The 21,934-nt window shown below is 48.2% G+C and overlaps 1 protein-coding gene across 3 annotated transcripts in view; it reads right to left on the reverse strand.

The window, feature by feature from the left end:
- Window positions 1–733: 733 nt before the first annotated feature.
- CDYL (chromodomain Y like) overlaps window positions 734–21,934 on the reverse strand; it is a 160,092-nt gene continuing 138,891 nt past the window's right edge. For 2 of the 3 annotated variants that reach the window (XM_082344587.1, XM_082344588.1), the window contains exons 3-7: window positions 19,826–20,082; window positions 18,369–18,541; window positions 12,897–13,107; window positions 3,208–3,351; window positions 734–2,374 (exon numbers count right to left, since the gene is read on the reverse strand). In XM_082344587.1, the coding sequence (XP_082200713.1) occupies window positions 2,216–2,374; window positions 3,208–3,351; window positions 12,897–13,107; window positions 18,369–18,541; window positions 19,826–20,082 (944 nt within the window). In that variant the 3' untranslated portion in view covers window positions 734–2,215. The remainder of the gene's footprint in view (window positions 2,375–3,207; window positions 3,352–12,896; window positions 13,108–18,368; window positions 18,542–19,825; window positions 20,083–21,934) is intronic. The other variant, XM_082344589.1, reaches the window with a different exon arrangement.

A 21,934-nucleotide genomic window follows, 5' to 3' on the forward strand; every position in this document is an offset into this window, starting at 1 on the left:
TATTAAAAAAAATAAAGCTAAACAGGTGCATGCAATGTCGCAGATTCACGATGTCACTCAAGTTCTGGGCTTTACTCCAGGGCCTAAAGGCACTTGGAGGACTGTTTCATCTGCCTGTGGAGTCTCTCCCTTACCGTGGAGGGCAGGGCCCTCCTGGCATGTTCTGGAGGCCACCAGAGCACTCTAGGACAGGAAGGGCAGGGCTGGGGAAAGCCGGTTACGGAAGGGACAGAAAAGTCAGTGACGCAGAGGCCACCCGAGGGGCTGATCAGACTGGGCTTTGGGGGAAGCAGATGAGGGCAGTGACAGACCCAGCAGACAAGAGCCCTATGCCCCCCGTTGTCCCCCTCTCGTGATGTCTGTCACTACTTGGTAGACACCAATTCTCTAACACACAGTTTCCTTCTTTTGCATACCATTTGTTCGTATTAGTGTAAGCCAAATGAAGGACGAGCAGGTTTGGAGCCCCTGAGGCGGCCAGGAGGCAAGCCCCTGGCCTTGGCCCACTGGGCTCCAGCTGGGCCCAGAGGCTTTCCCCCTCTTTCGCTCTCTGGCCAAGAGGGGCAGTGGGGTGGCCCTAGCCAGCTGCCCTCCACCTGCTTCTGGTTACACTGTGGGCGTGGGTTTCCCTTAAACTGTCCAATGTGATATGCCCGTGTGTATACTTCACACAAAATGTAAACGTCTCATGAGGGACTTCAGAAGTGAAGAATTATCAGAGACACATTTCGAATGTGTTAAGAAATATTAGTTTTATTTAACCAGTTTTCACAGCTGAATATTTATTCTATAAAAACTTTACAGATTGTACAGTTTATATATAGTTCAAACTACTGAACGAAAAAAGTAGGTCCCACAGATGCAAAAATACTGCACCAGCCAATACATGGTAAAGGCAGATGTCCACGCTGTACGGCTCTCCACGAGGCCGGGAGGTGGTCGGTTCTAAGTATAAACTTCAAAACTGTACAAAAATAAGGTTTTGATTTTATTTCATTCTTCATACATTCAATATGATTGCAAGCTCAGAAGCCTACCGAATGATAGGCGTCTGGAATCAGGAATCAGTCCCCACTCCTGGCGGGAATGCGGACGTCTATTTACACAGGGCACTCTCGGACAGCATCCTGTACTTGGTATATTGTGTAGACATGAAAGCAGAGACCAAGAACATTAAACGTCGATATAAGGTAGTTCTTTCTCTTAAAAAGGAGTTTCTGCATTTAATAGTGTGCCGAAAGAATTTTAACTTATTAAATAAAATATATTCTAAGTGAACCTAAAAATTACACTTTATAAACATAAAAATACTTTATTTTTGGTGTAATACATCAATCATATCTGCAAATAGAAAACCAAAACTGTATATAAAGTAGTTCTCACCCAGCAACAAGAAGCACTTATATAGTTATTTTTTCAAATGGGTCAGAAAAACTAATTATAAACCCCCTATAACTTAGAGATCATACTTAGCTATTCAGTGATTCGCTAACACTGCAAAACAAGCTTTCCCTTAGAGAGAGAGTGGTTTCTTCCTGTTAACTGGGTAAGAATCGGACATATTTAAGAAAGAGGGCAGAATCAATTCATTTCTCAGCGTGAATCCTAGGCGTGTTTTAGTCTGGGGGTATATTCATCAGTGGGTGTATTAATCAGAAATACTTATCCTAAAAGAATAAGTCTTCCTTTCGATTGAGAATTTTCGATCTCTGAGGTTTTGTACCTTCCTGGAGACAGGGGCATGCCTCAGATCTTTTCGTATTTCTATTTGGGGTTGGGGCAGGGGGCGAGGTGGGCTAACACCTCTTTAGATTCTGTTTTCTAGAAGGAAAAAACAAGGAAAACAAACATTATTCCAGACTTTTCTGACACCCAAACCAGGAAAACACACTTCTTTTTTATACAGTACTAGCCAAAGATAACAAAAAGTAGAGCCTCAACGAGCAGCCCAGAGCTCACAATTACACTTTTATACTTGTGTGTATATTAAGTATAAAATAATGACGTTTGGACAAAGGAGCTTTGTAGTTATTTATTTTAAAGTTACAGTACTTAAAAACTCCTTGGTAATAAATAGCTTGGCTGTTTCAAGTCCTGCTTCCAAGCGTGAGCTCCACGTGAACCTGTTTCAGGCTGTGAGGGTGGGTCCGCGCCCCGGGGAGCCCCAGCCGGCCTGCGCGATGCGACTCCAGGGTCGTCTGGGGCAGCCCGGCCGTCAGAACTCGTCGATCTTCCTCTGCAGGTACTTGAGCATGGAGTCCATGCCCTGGGCCGAGCCCCAGATCTTCTTCAGCACCTCGCACTCCCGCTCGTTGGCCTGCTCCAGCTCCAGCTTCATGTTGCAGCGCACCAGGGCCTTGGATTCCTCGAGCACCTGTGCCAGACAAGGAGCTGTGAGTTAGCGGGGACTGTGGCTGCAAGGGCTGGCTCCTTGCTGCCCCCAAGCTTACGGAGGCAGTTAGCAAACCTGAGGAGCCACCTGGTAAGAAGGTGACCAAACAAACATCTTACGATACGTGTCAGGCCTGATATAGGTATAATGTGTATTTCATTCACTGTGGATACTGGACAAATTCTCCACTTCAAAGGGCTGTTAAGCTAATTCACAACAGAGCTGTGCTCTCCGTGCCCTGGTCCTGCCCCAGCAGCGCAACCAGCCTTGGGCCTGAGCTACGGCTGCGGGGACCCTGCCCCCAGCGTGGACCCTGTCCACGCCTGTGATACTCATTGAGAATGCCCGCCCTGGGGGTTTTCTAACCGGAATTTAATTTCGGTAATGAGCTGTCGATGCCTGGCCAGCTTAGATGGGAGTTGTGTCAGTTAATATGAAATAACATTTCACCCTGTAATTTGCTAAATGCAACTTTGTTAGAAGACTATTACCCAGCACACTTATTAAACAAAAACCAAAGTCCACTGAGGGGAGAAATAAGTGCGGTTGTACGAAAGGGCTTTGGAAACAGTAAAGAACTTTAGAAACATTGCTTTTTGCAGACTTTCAGGGGACATTTTTAAGTGACTGACTCTCAGCTTGAACTGCACTCCTGGGCTCCTGGGTAACTGCAGAGGGAGGGCAAGGTCAGCAGAGGCCCGAGCCCGGCCTCCGGTGTCGCACATGAGGCAGCCGTGGGTGCCCCCTGTGCGCGCCCTGCAGGGAAAGGTCGCGGTGAGAGCACTGACGCACGGAAGAGAAGGAACTGGACGTACAACCGGGTTGCAGGAGGCGAGCTCCTTAATGCGGACCATGACTTCCTGGGTGAAGGTCCCGGGCCAGAACACCTGGGAGACCAGGCCTTTGCCGCACGCCTCCTGCGCCGTCAGCTTCCGTCCGCTGAGCAGCATTTCATTCGCCTGGAAGGAAGAAGAGCGGATGGCGCGTGAGACGCGGGAGGACGCGGCAGGGAGGACACAGCCCGAACCCTCAGCCCCTCAAAGTTCAGACTGTGCGCGAGTAAGACACGGGAGGTGCCGTCAACGGGGGAAGCGCCTACTGGCCGGCGAGTTTTCAAGAAGATGTAAAAGGCTTATTTTATGACGTAGACCAGAATCACCTGGACAGAACCAAGGAACCTAAATTAAAGAAGGTCTCTCGGCTGTAGATCTGAAGTTACTGGCATGTCCCTCCCCGCCTGCCGCTGCCCAGTGCCAGCCATTCCCACGTGTGGACTCATTCAACACACAAACCGGTTTCCCAGGCAACTGAGCAGTAAGTGAGGCTAATGGCAATTTGTGGTTTTAGGGATTTGCACCAGGCACGGAACTGCTACACCACGTTTTCTATGTCAGAGAGGCCAACGGCTGCCTGTTGTCAGTACACAGAGCAAGGCTCTAAGGGCAGGGATGTTTCTGCCGCAGGGTAGCTTGGCAGCCACGCTCAACATCCACGTGGTGAAAATAAACTCTGCAGGACCTGGATGACCACTTAGTCTGCTTAAGAGGGTCTGACCACAGTTACTTCATAGGACTTGATGGAAGAAGTTCCCATCTGCGTCTGTTAAAAAATCAATTTCATACACACACTTTTTTTTAAAACTTGGTCCTGGACTTAGGTCACTTTTCAGGTCTCAACACAGCATGTATGGGTTTTATCTCATTCGAACGACACGCTCAGATGCTGCAATAAGGAGAAAGGAGAGAGTCTATCTGACAAAGAAACCTCACCCTATTCTGATGTGACAATTTCCTCTCTGTAGTTTATCCTGAAGAGTGATGGTCATGAAGAAGACTTGACCACGAGCTTCTAGGCTCAGGTAAAACATACTTTTTTCCAAAAGAGGTAAAACCCTTGTGCTGAAAGGCCCTGCTGTTACTGAGACCCCTCAGCTGACAGACCCGTGCACCTCCTGGAAACCGCTGGTGAGGCTGGAAGGCAGATGCCTGCGATCTACTGGCCTTTCAACGTAGGGCGGGGCGCCGGGTCCCGCCTCCGAGCTCGTGTTGCTATGCACTCCTCTGCATCGGGCAGAAAGACCACACGCCGGTCACTGAGCATGGAGCACGTTCTCGAGACCGACTTGAACCCCAGGGTCTGAGCTCGGATGGTGGACGCAGATGCTGTGGGCCCCGGGCCGCCTGGAGTGGGAGTGACGGGGCGGGCGTCCTTCAGCCCCTCGCATGGGCCCCCCTCGCCGTCACTGCCTTGAACATCGTTTTCTGCCACGTGGAGGTCACTTCCCGCTCCCCCCACCCCGTCTCCCCTTCCCTCTTCTGGACTCTCAGGCGTGGGGGCAGTGCCGGCCAGGCGCGACCGCCCCCCTCCGGCCAGTCCTGAGCTGTGTCCCTGCTGCCGCGGGAACGCCTGGCCCGACTCGGCCTTCCTACTCGAGGTGGCGGGAGCACAGGGCAACGTGGAGCAGCTCTGAACTGACCCACAGGGGAAGCGCAGCCCCCAGGCCCACCTGCCGCAGCAGTGCCTGGCCGTACGCGGCTCCCCCGGGCAGGCCTGGTTTGGGGGGGCGGCAGGGGGCGTCCACCACGTGAACCGAGTGGCCGGTGCAGCCGCTGTTCCGCTGCACCTCCAGCCGGACACCAGGGCCAAGCTGGCAGGTCCTGAGGAGCCGGCCGCTGGCCACGCCGCCGGTCCTCAATCCGGCCTGGGACTGTGCCCCGCCTGCAGGGCCTCGGGTGGCCCCAGACCAGAGACCCTCCCCGCTCCGGCCCCGGGTCCCCGGCCGAGCCCCGTCCCACCCCTCCTGGGGCTGCCGGCCTGGCGGGCAGCGTGTGGACGCGCACTACGGGAGGACTGGCACCAGGACTCCGCGTCCCCGCGGGCTGGGAAACAAGGGGCGGAGGCCGGCACGGCCACGGCAACCCTCCCTCCCGCTGATCCCCAGGGGCGCCATCTCCCCTCCTCGCAGCTCTGGGTGCAGCTGGTCCCAGAGGGATCACAGCTGCCAGCAAGGGTCCCATTGGCCTTAAAGCCACGACTGCTGCCCGGGCAGGCGAGGAGGGAGGCATGGGGGCCCCCAGAGCCCTGCGGTCCTCCCGCCCGATGGCAGCCGTCCGCGGACCAGGGCAGCGGCTCGGGCCTGGGCGGGCACAGGGCCCAGCGTCCCCCACCAAGGTGGCCACTGAGGGCAGCAGAGGGGGCAGCTGGGGGAGGGCTACAGCAGGAAGGGAGACGGGGAGGAAGGGCCCTGAGACCAGATGTGGCCACGGGGGCTGTGGCTGCTCCCACGTAACTCCTCCTCTTCTACGTTTCTTTAAACCCTTTAAACGTTCTGTTCAGGAGTGAGTTTAGACTTACGGAGAGATGATAAAAGCAGCACAGAGAGCTCCTGGGACCCGTCCCCCAGCTGTCCCTCACGGTAACACCTTACGGGACACCTCGCGGTGACCAGAACCAGGAAATTACCGTCAACACGAGGCTCTTGGGACTGAGGCACGCACCCTCTGCCGGTCGCGCCAGGTTTCCCACCGCCGTCCTTTCTCGGACCCAGGATCCCTGCCCTGGGCCGTCAGGCCCCTCCAGGCCGCGATGGTTCCTCGGCCTTTCGGCGAGTCGTCCGACCGGGCGCCCTGGAGGCACTGCGCGGCGTTTGTGGGTGGTGCCTGCTGCCAGGGCTGCTCCAGTGTTACCGGGTGCCCAGGACGCCTACTTCTCCCAACTGCAGTCACTCTTTTTCCACCATCAATGACGAGCGGATGCAAACATCCTTTTCCTCGTCACCTGGTAGCCCCCGCCTGAGGCGGGCACCCCTGTCTCATCCTCCTCTGCGTCTCCCCCAGGCATGGGGGGGGAGTCCTGCACCCAGAGGCGCGGCCCCGCACACGGGCAGGAGGAGGTGGAGCCCACGGCACAAGGGCGACGGCTGGACACGGCTGTGCCGCCCAGATCTGGCTGCCCGGCCGCTGGAGACGGCACAGACGCCAGGAGCCCTGGGGACCCTCTGCCGCGGGGCGACACCGCAGCCCGAGCTCAGCGACGACGGACACAGCAGCCAGCCACTCCAGCCCACGGCGGGATGCGTGTCCCAGGCCACAGGTGCCCAGAGCTTCCCACGGGGGTGGGGGTGAAGCTCTGCACGGCCTGCCACGTGCCAGCCTCCCCCTCAGTCTCTACACCTGCGGCCCCAGCCCGGGACCCCAGCCCGTGCCTGATTACGTCTCAAGGAGTGAGGAACACACCATGAACTTTCTACAAACCACAAGCTGCAACACAAACACAAACTCTCGTTACCGGTGGGTTCAACAGCTAAGAAATAACCCCCGCAATCCTGTGGGAAAAGCCCTCTCATCCTAAGCAGCTTTGCTCCTTCATGCTTTCCCTTCAAAGTGCAGCTTTCAGGTTATTGGGTCAAGAACCTGTTGATTGACAGACTCTGGGAGGGCTCACGCCAAGGAGTACTTCCCAGAACTTCTGCTGCCAGTGTCCTTGTCCCCACGGTGAAACACAGCCACCCCCCCGCCCAGCCTCTGCAGGAGACCTTCCAACACTAGCAGTCGTGTGGATGAAAGGCTCTTGCTGCTCCAGCCAGGCATCAGGGCTGTGCCTCTGAGGTGGGAGAGCCAACTTCAGGACACTGGTCCACAAGAGACCTCCCAGCTCCAAGTAATACCAAATGGCGAAAATCTCTCAGAGATCTCCATATCAACATCAAGACCCAGCTTCACTCAACGACCAGCAAGCTACAGTGCTGGACACCCTATGCCAAACAACTAGCAAGACAGGAACACAGCCCCATCCATTAGCACAGAGGCTGCCTAAAATCATAATAAGGCCACAGACATCCCAAAACACACCACCAGATGTGGACCTGCCCACCAGAAAGACAAGATCCAGCCTCATCCACCAGAACACAGGCACTAGTCCCCTCCACCAGGAAGCCTACACAACCCACTGAACCAACCTTGGCCACTGGGGACAGACAGCAAAAACAACGGGAACTACAAACCTGCAGCCTGTGAAAAGGAGACCCCAAACACAGTAAGATAAGCAAAATGAGAAGACAGAAAAACACACAGCAGATGAAGCAGCAGGGTCAAAACATACCAGACCTAACAAATGAAGAGGAAATAGGCAGTCTACCTGAAAAAGAATTCAGAATAATGATAGTAAAGATGATCCAACATCTTGGAAATAGAATACACAAAATGCAAGAAACATTTAACAAGGACGTAGAAGAACTAAAGAGGAACCAAGCAATGATGAAAAACACAATTAATGAAATTAAAAATACTCTAGAAGGGATCAATAGCAGAATAACTGAGGCAGAAGAAAGGATAAGTGACCTGGAAGATAAAATAGTGGAAATAACTACTGTAGAGCAGAATAAAGAAAATAGAATGAAAAGAACTGAGGACAGTCTCAGAGACCTCTGGGACAACATTAAATGCACCAACATTCGAATTATAGGGGGTCCCAGAAGAAGAAGAGAAAAAGAAAAGGACTGAGAAAATATTTGAAGAGATTATAGTTGAAAACTTCCCTAATATGGGAAAGGAAATAGTTAATCAAGTCCTGGAAGCACAGAGAGTCCCATACAGGATAAACCCAAGGAGAAACACGCCAAGACACATATTAATCAAACTGTCAAAAATTAAATATAAAAACATTAAAAGCAGCAAGGGAAAAACAACAAATAACACACAAGGGAATCCCCATAAGGTTAACAGCTGATCTTTCAGCAGAAACTCTGCAAGCCAGAAGGGAGTGGCAGGATATACTTAAAGTGATGAAGGAGAAAAACCTACAACCAAGATTACTCTACCCAGCAAGGATCTCATTCAGATTTGATGGAGAAATCAAAAGCTTTACAGACAAGCAAAAGCTAAGAGAATTCAGCACCACCAACCCAGCTTTACAACAAATGCTAAAGGAAATTCTCTAGGCAAGAAACACAAGAGGAGGAAAACACCTACAATAACAAACCCAAACCATTTAAGAAAATGGGAATAGGAACATACATATCGATAATTACCTTAAATGTAAATGGATTAAATGCTCCCACCAAAAGACACAGACTGGCTGAATGGATACAAAAACAAGACCCATATATATGCTGTCTACAAGAGACCCACTTCAGACCTAGAGACACATACAGACTGAAAGTGAGGGGATGGAAAAAGATACTCCATGCAAATGGAAATCAAAAGAAAGCTGGAGTAGCAATTCTCATATCAGACAAAATAGACTTTAAAATAAAGACTATTACAAGAGACAAAGAAGGACACTATATAATGATCAAGGGATCGATCCAAGAAGAAGGTATAACAACTGTAAATATTTATGCACCCAACATAGGAGCACCTCAATACATAAGGCAAATACTAACAGCCATAAAAGGGGAAATTGACAGTAACACAATCATAGTAGGGGACTTTAACACCCCACTTTCACCAATGGACAGATCATCCAAAATGAAAATAAGGAAACACAAGCTTTAAATGATACATTAAACAAGATGGACTTAATTGATAGTTATAGGACATTCCACCCAAAAACAACAGAATACACATTTTTCTCAAGTGCTCATGGAACATTCTCCAGGATAGATCATATCTTGGGTCACAAATCAAGCCTTGGTAAATTTAAGAAAATTGAAATGGTATCAAGTATCTTTTCCGACCACAATGCTATGAGACTAGATATCAATTACAGGAAAAGATCTGTAAAAAATACAAACATATGGAGGCTACACAATACACTACTTAATAACGAAGTGATCACTGAAGAAATCAAAGGGGAAATCAAAAAATACCTAGAAACAAATGACAATGGAGACATGACGACCCACAACCTATGGGATGCAGCAAAAGCAGTGCTAAGAGGGAAGTTTATAGCAATACAAGCCTACCTCAAGAAACAGGAAACATCTCGAATAAATAACCTAACCTTGCACCTAAAGCAATTAGAGAAAGAACAAAAAAACCCCAAAGCTAGCAGAAGGAAAGAAATCATAAAGATCAGATCAGAAATAAATGAAAAAGAAATGAAGGAGACAATAGCAAAGATCAATAAAACTAAAAGCTGGTTCTTTGAGAAGATAAACAAAATTGATAAACCATTAGCCAGACTCATCAAGAGAAAAAGGGAGAAGACTCAGATCAATAGAATTAGAAATGAAAAAGGAGAAGTAACCACTGACACTGCAGAAATACAAAAGATCATGAGAGATTAATACAAGCAACTCTATGCCAATAAAATGGACAACCTGGAAGAAATGGACAAATACTTAGAAAAGCAGAACCTCTGAGACTGAACCAGGAAGAAATAGAAAATATGAACAAACCAATCAGAAACACTGAAATTGAAACTGTGATTAAAAACCTTCCAACAAACAAAAGCCCAGGACCAGATGGCTTCACAGGTGAATTCTATCAAACATTTAGAGAAGAGCTAACACCTATCCTTCTCAAACTCTTCCAAAATATTGCAGAGGGAGGAACACTCCCCAACTCATTCTATGAGGCCACCATCACCCTGATACCAAAACCAGACAAAGATGTCACAAAGAAAGAAAACTACAGGCCAATATCACTGATGAACATAGATGCAAAAATCCTCAACAAAATACTAGCAAACAGAATCCAACAGCACGTTAAAAGGATAAGTGGGGTTTATTCCAGGAATGCAAGGATTCTTCAATATATGCAAATCAATCAATGTGATACATCATATTAACAAATTGAAGGAGAAAAACCATAAGATCATCTCAATACATGCAGAGAAAGCTTTCGACAAAATTCAACACCCATTTATGATAAAAGCCCTGCAGAAAGTAGGCACAGAGGGAACTTTCCTCAACATAATAAAGGCCATACGTGACAAACCCACAGCCAACATTGTCCTCAATGGTGAAAAACTGAAACCATTTCCACTAAGATCAGGAACAAGACAAGGTTGCCCACTCTCACCACTATTATTCAACATAGTTTTGGAAGTGTTAGCCACAGCAATCAGAGAAGAAAAAGAAATAAAAGGAATCCAAATCGGAAAAGAAGAAGTAAAGCTGTCACTGTTTGCAGATGACATGATACTATACATAGAAAATCCTAAAGATGCCACCAGAAAACTACTAGAGCTAATCAATGAATTTGGTAAAGTAGCAGGATACAAAATTAATGCACAGAAATCTCTTGCATTTCTATACACTAATGACGAAAAATCTGAAAGTGAAATTACGAAAACACTCCCGTTTACCATTGCAACAAAAAGAATAAAATATCTAGGAATAAACCTACCTAAGGAGACAAAAGACCTGTATGCAGAAAATTATAAGACACTGATGAAAGATGATACAAATAGATGGAGAGATATACCATGTTCTTGGATTGGAAGAATCAACATTGTGAAAATGACTCTACTACCCAAAGCAATCAACAGATTCAATGCAATCCCTATCAAACTACCACTGGCATTTTTCACAGAACTAGAACAAAAATTTCACAATTTGTATGGAAACACAAAAGACCCCGAATAGCCAAAGCAATCTTGAGAATGAAAAATGGAGCTGGAGGAATCAGGCTCCCTGCCTTCAGACTATATTACAAAAGCTACAGTAATCAAGACAGTTTGGTACTGGCACAAAAACAGAAACATAGATCAATGGAACAGGATAGAAAGCCCAGAGATAAACCCATGCACATATGGTCACCTTATCTTTGATAAAGGAGGCAAGCATATACAGTGGAGAAAAGACAGCCTCTTCAATAAGTGGTGCTGGGAAAACTGGACAGGTACATGTAAAAGTATGAAATTAGAACACTCCCTAACACCATACACAAAAATAAACTCAAAATGGATTAAAGACCTAAATGTAAGGCCAGACACTATCAAACTCTTAGAGGAAAACATAGGCAGAACACTCTATGACATGAATCACAGCAAGATCCTTTTTGACCCAGCTCCTAGAGAAATGGAAATAAAAACACAAATAAACAAATGGGACCTAATGAAACTTAAAAGCTTTTGCACAGCAAAGGAAACCATAAACAAGACCAAAAGACAACCCTCAGAATGGGAGAAAATATTTGCAAATGAAGCAACTGACAAAGGATTAATCTCCAAGATTTACAAGCAGCTCATGCAGCTCAATAACAAAAAAACAAACAACCCAATCCAAAAATGGGCAGAAGACCGAAATAGACATTTCTCCAAAGAAGATATACAGATGGCCTACAGACACATGAAAGAATGCTCAACATCATTAATCATTAGAGAAATGCAAATCAAAACTACAATGAGATATCATCTCACACCGGTCAGAATGGCCATCATCAAAAAATCTAGAAACAAATGCTGGAGAGGGTGTGGAGGAAAGGGAACACTCTTGCACTGTTGGTGGGAATGTAAATTGATACAGCCACTATGGAGAACAGTATGGAGGTTCCTTAAAAAACTACAAATAGAACTACCATACGACCCAGCAATCCCACTACTGGGCATATACCCTGAGAAAACCATAGGTCAAAAAGGGTCATGTACCACAATGTTCATTGCAGCTCTATTTACAATAGCCAGGACATGGAAGTAACCTAAATGTCCATCGACAGATGAATGGATAAAGAAGATGTGGCACATATATACAATGGAATATTACTCAGCCATAAAAAGAAATGAAATGGAGGTATTTGTAATGAGGTGGATGGAGTTAGAGTCTGTCATACAGAGTGAAGTAAGTCAGAAAGAGAAAAACAAATACAGTATGCTAACACATATATATGGAATCTAAGGGAAAAAAAAAAGTCATAAGGAACCTAGTGGCAAGATGGGAATAAAGACACAGACCTACTAGAGAATGGACTTGAGGATATGGGGAGGGGGAGGGGTGAGATGTGACAGGGTGAGAGAGTGGCATGGACATATATACACTACCAAATGTAAAATAGATAGCTAGTGGGAAGCAGCCACATAGCACAGGGAGATCAGCTCGGTGCTTTGTGCCCACCTAGAGGGGTGGGATAGGGAGGGTGGGAGGGAGGGAGACGCAAGAGGGAAGAGATATGGGAACATATGTATATGTATAACTGATTCACTTTGTTATAAAGCAGAAACTAACACACCATTGTAAAGCAATTATACTCCAATAAAGATGTTAAGAAAAAAAAAAGAACCTGTTGATTGCAAACTCTGGTTCGTTTGGGTCACAAACTGGGTATTTACTACTCGTGGGTATTGGCGCTAATTACGCAGAGACACAGACTCCTCACGGCAGGAGGGCCTCTTCCATAAACAAACAGTCTATTAACCAAACCATGAAAACCTTCCATGAGCTCCTGAATTAAGAATGTGATTTCATGATTTAAGAACAAGAACTGAATTACAAGTGCATTTGATGGAAAGCCCCCCCCCCCCCCCCGCAGAATGACACCTTGTATATATTTAGAAAAACAGTAACCAAACTCGACTTCTTCAGGAAGTTTTCTAAGATGATTTTTTAAAAAGAGGTACTCACAGATGCTCCTCCCATAATCTTGGGAAACATCACGGTGGAACAGCCATCTGGACTCTGTCCGAAGGTAGTGTAGGGTGTTTGGAACCAAGCCTTTTCATTGGCCCAAACCACGTCACAGAGAGGCAGTATGGACGCCCCTAGTCCAATGGCTGGGCCGTTCACGGCTACAATAATAGGCTTCTTAAACTGAATGAAAGTATTCACGAAGTTTCTAAAATGGAAAATAGGGGAATTACTCAAAACACTGCATATCTGAGCAACAGAAAAATCTACTTCTATGGAATTCAGTACACCAAGATGCGAACTCTGTGGGCATCACCGTGACTTGGAATTCGCTGATGGCCCTCTCCCCGCTGCCGGGGGCCCTGGGTTTATGTACCGTGTGCTGCAAAGGCTTAACGGTGCCCTGGACGCCAGGCCAGGGTGGCTGTCACCATAAGACCTGTGTGAATTCTGCGGGAACAGCACAGCGGAAGGTGCTCTCGGCTTGGGCTCCAGGGCCAACCTGTCTTCCCCTGACGGCAGGAGGAGCCCAGGAAACACGATGGGCTTCGGAGGACCAGTCCAGCAGCTCTCCCGGAGGAGACCTGGCCTGGGGTCACTGCGGTAGCCTGTGCTGGGCAGAGACGCGGGGCCTGGGGTCAGGAACCCCAGGGTTCCAGTCCCAGGTCTGGACTCGGTCTGGGATTTCAGACAGCTCACTGATTAACTGGAAACACAGATATTTCCTGAGTTTATACAGAACTAGATGGAATGAGTTGTGGGACGTAGGGATGAGAAGCTCCCAGGCTCGTGTGAGACCTGAGACCCGACAAGAGCATCGCACGGCCCGGACACAGAGGGCGTGGGTTCTCACACGGCCCCACCGACGCCGGTGGGATCTGCTGGAGGGTCAGGCTGGGAAGGCGGGCTGCTCTGCGCTTCGGTTCAGGGCCAGAGGGTGCGTCTCCCTCCCCCGCACCGGGAGCTAACTACGTTCAGAGGTTGCATCTTGTGAAGATTTAACGTGAAGAAAAGGACAAACACACCCAAAATAAATACAAGATCATGCCTTTAGGGCCAGCTATGTTCTAGATCAGAATTCTGTCCAGAACTGCAAATTCTAAAGCTGACAACCCCCAGCTTTAGTACCAAAAATAACAGTCTGGGTGCTGCTCCCTATAATTCAGCAATTTAAAAAGAAGGCAGATCTGTTCAGGTCGTCCCTGAAAATCACAACTTAGCATCTAGTCTCCCCTCCTCCCCAAATACTGGCACGAAGGGTCGTGTCTTTTTTGGATGGCAGGGTGGGGAGGTTTGGAGGGAGGGAAGGGAGTGTGTGTGCGTGTGTGTGTAAGTAACGGGGAGGGGACCCCAGAGTTTGGCAGCCTGCAGGCCTCACTCTGGGGACTCTTCTCAAAAGCCCCTGCAGGCAGCACAGACCTCAGCCTGCCCCAGGGTCCCCAAAGGTTGTGGGGATTGAGAATTAGGTCACTCAAATGAATGAGCTGCAGAGACTTTTAAATGAGAGCCTGGGGCACTGTTAGGAAGATCACACTGGGTTTTAAGGACGCAAAGAGAGCCAGACAACCTTTATAATAATAGGTCCTTGAAATAATCCTAGACCATGTACATGAAGCTACTTCAGTTCTGCCACTTTTTGAGGATTCTGGGTCAACGAGTCGTGACGGAAATGCCTTTTCTATGCTCAGTTACCAATGACCCTTGAGAAGGTAACTGCTGTCTCCCTGATTCAAAGCAGACGTTTTCCCCGAGTAGCCCCACATTCATCTGCTCACGTGAACAGGGGCAAAGTGGTAGCTTAACATGAAAGAGGTGATCAAAACAGTGTAATAAAGGGATTCTATAGAGAAACGGTACAAGGAATGAATCCTTCTCACGTTATATGTCGGTATAAAAGAAAAATAAATCTGCTTCTAAAATACATATTGCAAAATCAGGCTGGAGAAATTGGAACTGAATTTTTCCCCCCTAAGAAGATGATTTTATTTTTATTTTTGCTTGGATTGACAATCTAAACCCGGGGCTCTTTCTGGGAGGAGTAGGAATTAACCGACTCACTCTGGAGTGAAGACCATCGCCCCTTCTCAGAGGATTCCACTGCGCCGTCTGATGAGCTCTGAGATGCCAGAGCGAGCACGGTCCACAGAGAAACCCCTCTCGTGTGAAAATAAAACCAAAAAAAACAAAGAAAACCCCCCAAAAACCCCAAACAGAAGTTCACAGAACTGCTTTTCTGTTTAGTAGAAACTTCCCCGAGCCAAGAAGGCTTGGCCACACGGCAGCCAGAGGCGGGAGACGGGAGCTGCCTTCCGGCCCCGGGGTGGCTCTCGGGAGCCTGGCAGCCGGGGACTGTCTGCCCACTGCTTTGCGGGGCGCAAAGCAAGTGTATTTTAGAACTTAAAATGCATGAACGTTCAAATGTGCTCAATGCGACATACTGAGTTTAAACTTCGGTTTCCTCTGGATTACCTATGAATTGAGTGAAAGGCTGTGCTGGGAACAGCAGGGAAGGAAAGAGATCATATTTGCCACAAAAAGACTATTAAACAAAACCGAAATTCTCTCCATTCTTTTGAAGAACATTTACTACCCCACAGACCTCACCAAGCTAGAAAATCACCTAAGAACAACAGTCTAGGAATTGTTTTGGGGAAACCAAGAACTGACCTGTTAAGGGCCAGTTCATTGCCATTTCTCAACTGAGCTCCCCCTTCACGAGAGTGTCTGGAACGGGACTGAATGGGGAAGAGGTCAGGTTCTAGGGGACGTTTCCTCTCTGGCTTTGCTCCCTCCCCCAAATCTCTGCTCCTCTCGCCTCCTTTTGGGGAGAGGAGGCTCCTGGTCCTTCAGACACGAAGCAGCAGCTATTGGTCCCCACAGACTGCAAAAGCCTAACGTTATAAACTGATCCCTAATAACTCTTTTTATCACTAATGTGCTGAGTATTTTTATTACAATTAATCTGCAAACTGGTTACTGCCAAGAATCCCAGCAACGGAATTAGCCCCTACAGATACTTAAGAATCTAATAGTTTAGACCTGACCTTCCTATTTCCCACCTTTCTTTTGGAAACTCGCTGCGATTGATGTTCTTTGCCCAAAGTTTTAGGGAATTCGAGACGAGACACCACAGAAACAAAAGATACACGTAGTAATAGCTTTATGTGTATAAGCCAACCTTACACACATAAAAATGAATTTCAATGCAAATGAGCAAAAGTAAAGGTTAAGTCAATCTGGTGTAACTATTTCTGGATCCTGCCTGAGTGCATTCAGAAAAATTCACATTGACAAAAATATATCATTTAAAGAAGAACTGATTTCCTAAAGCAAGATTTGGCTTTCCCCTAGGATACCAATTCAGCCTTTTGTGGGGAGTGAGGAGAGTCTGGAGTTTTGGAAATGGAGTGGGTGGCTGAAGAAAATAAGCATTTAAAGTGACCTAGAAGTTCAACACATGAGATTGCTCTTGACCTATCCTTCCTCTACTCTGTCTAATCCCAACAATACAAGCCTTTGCCCCAGTCAAGGGCAACCCCACCCTGGAGGAGCGGGCCAGAAAGTTTATTAGTGGAACTCAGGGGACCGTCTACGGGGGGAGTGAGCCAGAACGGAGGCCGACAAACCCTGTCTTCTCACTCAGCAGAGCCCCCAAATCACACAGTCAGGTGGAAAGTCAGTGTGATCTTATGGAAAATACACAAAGTCACCACCTGAGGCATAAGCATCTGTATTTTAAAAATGAACAGTAAGTTCCTATAATTCATCCTGAAAGGGTGGGATGGGTCAATAATTAGGAATATCTACAAGTTATCCTAAAGTTACTGACGACTTGTCAAGGAATTACGTGCATTGATCAAGCAGTTTACTTTGAAACTGAGTAACAAGGTGGTCCCATCTAGTACACTGCAAGTTTGAAATTATTTAGGAAGCCAGAAGCAATGCTTAATAAAATCAGATTATAAAATTTCAAACTATTTTTGGAAAAACAACTACCCTATGATTGCCTAAAAAATAGTAGTAATGTTTGAAAAGATTAACGAACAGATAATGCCTTGTACACGTGCACGCACGTGTATATAGTATGAGAAAACATATTAATTTTGAGAATTATTGAAAATATTCTAAAAGGCCAAGACAATGCCCTATAGTCCCAAGGTGTGGGGTTCCAGGGCTCTTCTGACGGGCTGTTTGGGGCTGCGCCCATCGGAACCACCTGGGGACATCTGTTGGAGAGAGATGCCCCGCCTACTCCAGGCCAAGACAGGAAAAAGGCTTCCACCGTCCTGCTGTGCAGCCCTCGAATGGTTTAGGGACCAGAAAGCCCAGTGCCCTCAACGTCAGTGCTTAAGAGTCTCAGCCACGCGGGGCCCAATGATTATCGAAAGCAGCTCAACTTCAACTCTCCAAATAACCAAGCATCTTGGAGAAGATTCAAGCAACGTTATTGCCACTTGGCGAGTCCGCATCTCTTTAAATGTTTTCATCCTGTAAGTGACAAAGACACACAAAGGGTTCTTTGGGGTCCCTGAGGGATATGACATTTCTAGGGAGGTAGGCAGGGCAGTACAATAGTCGTTCTGGCTGGTGACTGCGTTTCATTCACTTCAAATAAAATTAATCTCTGAAAAATCAGACACTTTTAATTATGCTTATAGTGATTAGCATGAAATACATACAAAATATGTACCTGCATATGTTTATTGCAGAATCACGTGGTTCTAAAGAAAGCTTCCTGCAACGTTATGTTATAGGAGTAGAAAATCCGAAAACAGAGGAAATAGAAATATCGAAAGTTACACTGCTAAATGGGAGAAGTTGCAAAACAACACACAATATAATTCCACTTATTTGAGAGAATTAAAAATACACCTGTATTATTTGTGTGTGTGTGTGTGTATGGAATGCACATCTGAAAATGTTTGAAAAAGGTTGGGGAAGACATACAAATAAACAGTGGATGCCTTGTTGGGGGTGAAAGAAACGGAACTCTGTGTATCTGTATCATCTAGTTTTACGTGTAGCTGGAACTCAGGATGAACTTGTGTGTACTGCTTGTACTGAAAAAACCTTCTCATGTGATGTTATGGAACTAGTGTGTCATAAAGTCCAGCCGATTTATTTTAGAGTCAAGCAAACGGTAAGTTACCACGTGAAAAAGAGAGAGCGTCTTTCTTCCAGGGCTGGCGGCAGAGCACACGGAGGGCGGACGGCCGGAACCCCGGCCACGTGCTCCCCTGCGCTCGGCCCCTGGAGCGCCCCCCATCGAGCGTGTGCTGGGCTCCAGCCAGCCTTGACGTGAGTCATTTGCTCAAGGCGAGTGGCCCACAGCAGAGACAGAAGATCTGACCAACTGTGCTACCGGCGAGTCTCAGGGGAGGAGACGCACGCCCTGCTCGCAGGCCCGTCCAGACCCGCCCCACGGGGTCTGGGTCACGCCGGCGTTCACGGCGGACCAGGTGTGCGTACCTGATGGCCTCGGCCATCTTCGTGCTCTCTCTCTTCCGGTCGTCCGTCAGGCGCCGGATGAAGTAGATGAAGTCGAGGCCGCAGCAGAAGACGCTGCCCACGGCACTGAGCAGCACCAGCTTGCTGTCGTCGGCGGCGGCTGTGCTCAGGGCGCTCTGCACTTCCTTCATCACCTGAAAGGCACCGGGCGTCACGGGCGCGAAGGGAACCCTGAGGGCGTCTTACTACTGCACCATCTCGGTCCACGGAAAGTGCACTTACAGCCTGATACTGTTGCCTGCATCTACCAAGTAACTCGCAAGTTTCTTATTTTCTGAAGCCAGCGATTGGGAATAATGGGGACAGAGTGTCATCACGTAACAAATTACGAACGGAGCATAACTAGAGAGATGTGTGAATCTGAGTTACTCAACGGTCCAGTCCTTGCGGCTCTCGGTGGGTGAGTTACGTATTCTATCCCCTTGGCATTTCTACAGTTTGGACAGCAGGTGGCACATGCAACCAGTTCAAACAAACTACTAGTTTGGTTCTGTTTGGTTTCATTTGACACCAGCCTCCATACTTGGGGCAGAAACCCCAAGTTTAGTGCGTAAGGGTAATAAGTACAAGCACATCAGCATGGAGGCATTTTAGAAGGGCACAAACCATTTAAAATGGTCTCTGTGAAGGACTTACAAATAACCAACGGTCTAACGATGTACCGGGGACCAGCCCTGAGCTGGTCTGTCCCGTGATCCTGGCCAGACACACTAGCTTTCTGTGGTTTGGTTTTCTCGTCCAGAAAAGGCTTGACCTAGCTGTTCACAAGCAGGAAACAAACAACTACCAGAACTTACAATTTTAGGCATGATATAGTGCAGGTTCAAACACTTCCGATTTTAGATACTTCACAGAACTAAGTTTTCGAGGCTCTGCGAGCACCAGTCTCCCTCGATCCTGGGAAGCTGCCTTTACCGGGTACGATCAGTAACAAATGCACTGGTATCACTGCAGCTGTTAAGTTCCACTGCGTGGAGCGCTGGGACCGACTGGGAAGGATGGTGAGATATTCGGAAGGCTGGACCTGGGGCTCTTTAATCTTGTCTGAACAGAGAGCTCTGGGACCTGACAAAAGCTACAGGATGGCGTGTGCACACGCTTTACACGTGACTTCAGGGAGGCCCCCTGTCCCCCCCGATGGATGAAGAGCTCCTGGCCGGGAGGTGGAAGCACAGGGGCACCACCGCCACCTCCCTGTTCACAGCCAGAGCCCCGAGCAGGAAGCCGGGACCTCACCGGACCACACCGTCCCCACATATAACGGGGAGCAGGCCTGCCGCGCTGCCCTGGCTTCCACCGTCGGGTGAAACAGCCCGGGGTGGGGATGGGGGATGAGAAAGGGCGCACGAGAGCAGGGACCGGGCCCCGCAGGCCCCGAGAGGCAGGAGGCCCCGAGCGGCCCCAGGGACGGCGCTCACCTCTGGGTTGAGAGAGTTGTTCTCGGACGACTTCGTGGACAGCAGGATGTGAGTGAAGCCGTCCTGCTTCCGGACGACGATGTCCCTGTACCTGTAGGCGCTTTCCGTCTGCCTCACGCTGAAACGCAGCCGCTTGTCGAAGGGCTGGTCTCGTCTGTCGTCGATGAATTTCCTCTTCCCGGCCGTCACGCCCGTGACTGACGTCTGCAGGTTGGTCGTCCCGTTGGCCGTCAGCGCGTCCATGAATGGGGAGGAACCTGCCAGGGGTCCGAAAGCACAGCAGTCGGTGAGGTCTTGCCATCAACTCGCCTTTGAATTAGGGAAAAATGCTTGCGACAGACCCAGGATCGACTGTGTTAATTTAAGAAGGTTAAAAAGTAGAACCTTTGGAGAGGCTACTTTGAAAGGCGTTTGTTTGCCTTCCAAGTCTGACGAGGAAATCACCCTCGCACTGATCCCGCCTAATAAAACAGAGATGGGAAGGAACGTGCTGAAAAGAAGCTGCAAAATTTGAGACTTTTGAGGAATGGAACTGAACTAGAATGGGTCTCATGAAGAGGACACACTCCGGGCTTGAGAAGTTGAAAGAAGAATGGAAACTGCTTCAAAGAAATATCTTATTAGAGCCGAGGCTACCTGCCATTTAGCCGAAATTTCTTCTGGATGAAGAGCCACTCGTACAGACGCGTGAAGCAGCCCCCCCGTTTCTGCGGGTCCACCACCCCCTCGGGCCACTCTGTCCACTGGTCCCAGTTCTACTACATTGTCAAACAGCCTTTTCAACGGCTGGAGACAGCGCTCTCTCCTGCCACCGAAGACGTCCCGCTACTTCTCCCTCCTCGGTAGGTTGCTGTGTGTCAGCCTGACTGCTATGCTTCACTCAGCCTTAAGACACGGCCTTCTGGACTCAGTGCTGCTTAATACGGTAAAGTCAAGAGTTTGATACTTTCTTAGAGTTGCCAAGAAATGTCAGGCTAAGGGCTCAGGTGTTAAGGCAAATAATTATGCTCCTATTGGTGTGAATTGTCTAAATATTATCTAACCTGGTAATGAATGTATAGAGCCTTTGGGTGGAGGAAGAAAGGGAAAGAAATGCAAGGAACTGGATCAGGCTTTACTGATAAAATGAGCAAGGAGAGAAGTTCTCTGAGGAGAAGAGCGGGATGAATTACGAGTCAGGAATATTTCCTGCGAAGTGAAAGAAGACAAGCTGGAGCCGCTGGAGAAGACTTGTGAATGGATGTTTGGAGAAGTCAGGTCATCTCCCTGGTTAAACAGGTTGACTTTCATTCAGTTAGTAGAACTACTTTGGAGGTTTTAAGAATTCGAAATAAATTCATTTTTGGGAAAATCTGGGAGAAGTTCTAATAAATATATGGTGCAAGACGCTGAGACTATAAGAAGGTACATGGTAATAGGCCTCCCCCATCAGCCCACGACCCCCTGCCCTCCACAGCCACTGTGTCTGGTTTCCAGGTGTCTCACAGAGTGCCCTAGGTGTATATCAGCAAATATGAATTTAAATGCTTCTCTCTCACCCGCCTTTATCAAACACAAATGGTGGCATATTAGACACAGTGTTTTGGATTTCTGTAATGCATTTCACCAGCAATTTTTTGATACTACAAACAATGCTGCAATGCATAACCTTGGCTTGTGTTGTCCCTTCCCATGTGCTGGCCAATCTGTAGGATAAGTTTCTAAAGGATCTGTAACGGAAAGAGCATTTGATAAGCTGTTACCAGTGAGACAGGGCACTGCTGAATCTTTCTGAGGAAGCCAGCAAGGATCCTTTCTGTTTCTTTTAACCTTCAGCCTCTCCGCTACCAGGTCCCCCCACCCTCCCGTCTGTGCTTACAGACGTTCTCCGCTCTGAGCTGCTCTTCCCAGCACTGCCCTCTCTTCTCACGCCCGTCACAGCCTCGCCTGGGCTGTCCTTGCTGTCCCCACTTCTCCCTCTGCCCATCTGCCCTGAGCCGGAGTCTACACGAACGGACAACTTCCCGGGTGCGGGGAGGAACGGGCCACGGATGAGGCTAACCACTGAGCCTGGTGCCCGGGAGACGGGGCATCCGCAGGGAGTGTCACAGGCAAGCGTGGTTTTCTCCA

Source organism: Balaenoptera borealis, assembly GCF_965194805.1.
Source record: "Balaenoptera borealis genome assembly, chromosome: 12".
NCBI lineage: Eukaryota > Metazoa > Chordata > Mammalia > Artiodactyla > Balaenopteridae > Balaenoptera > Balaenoptera borealis.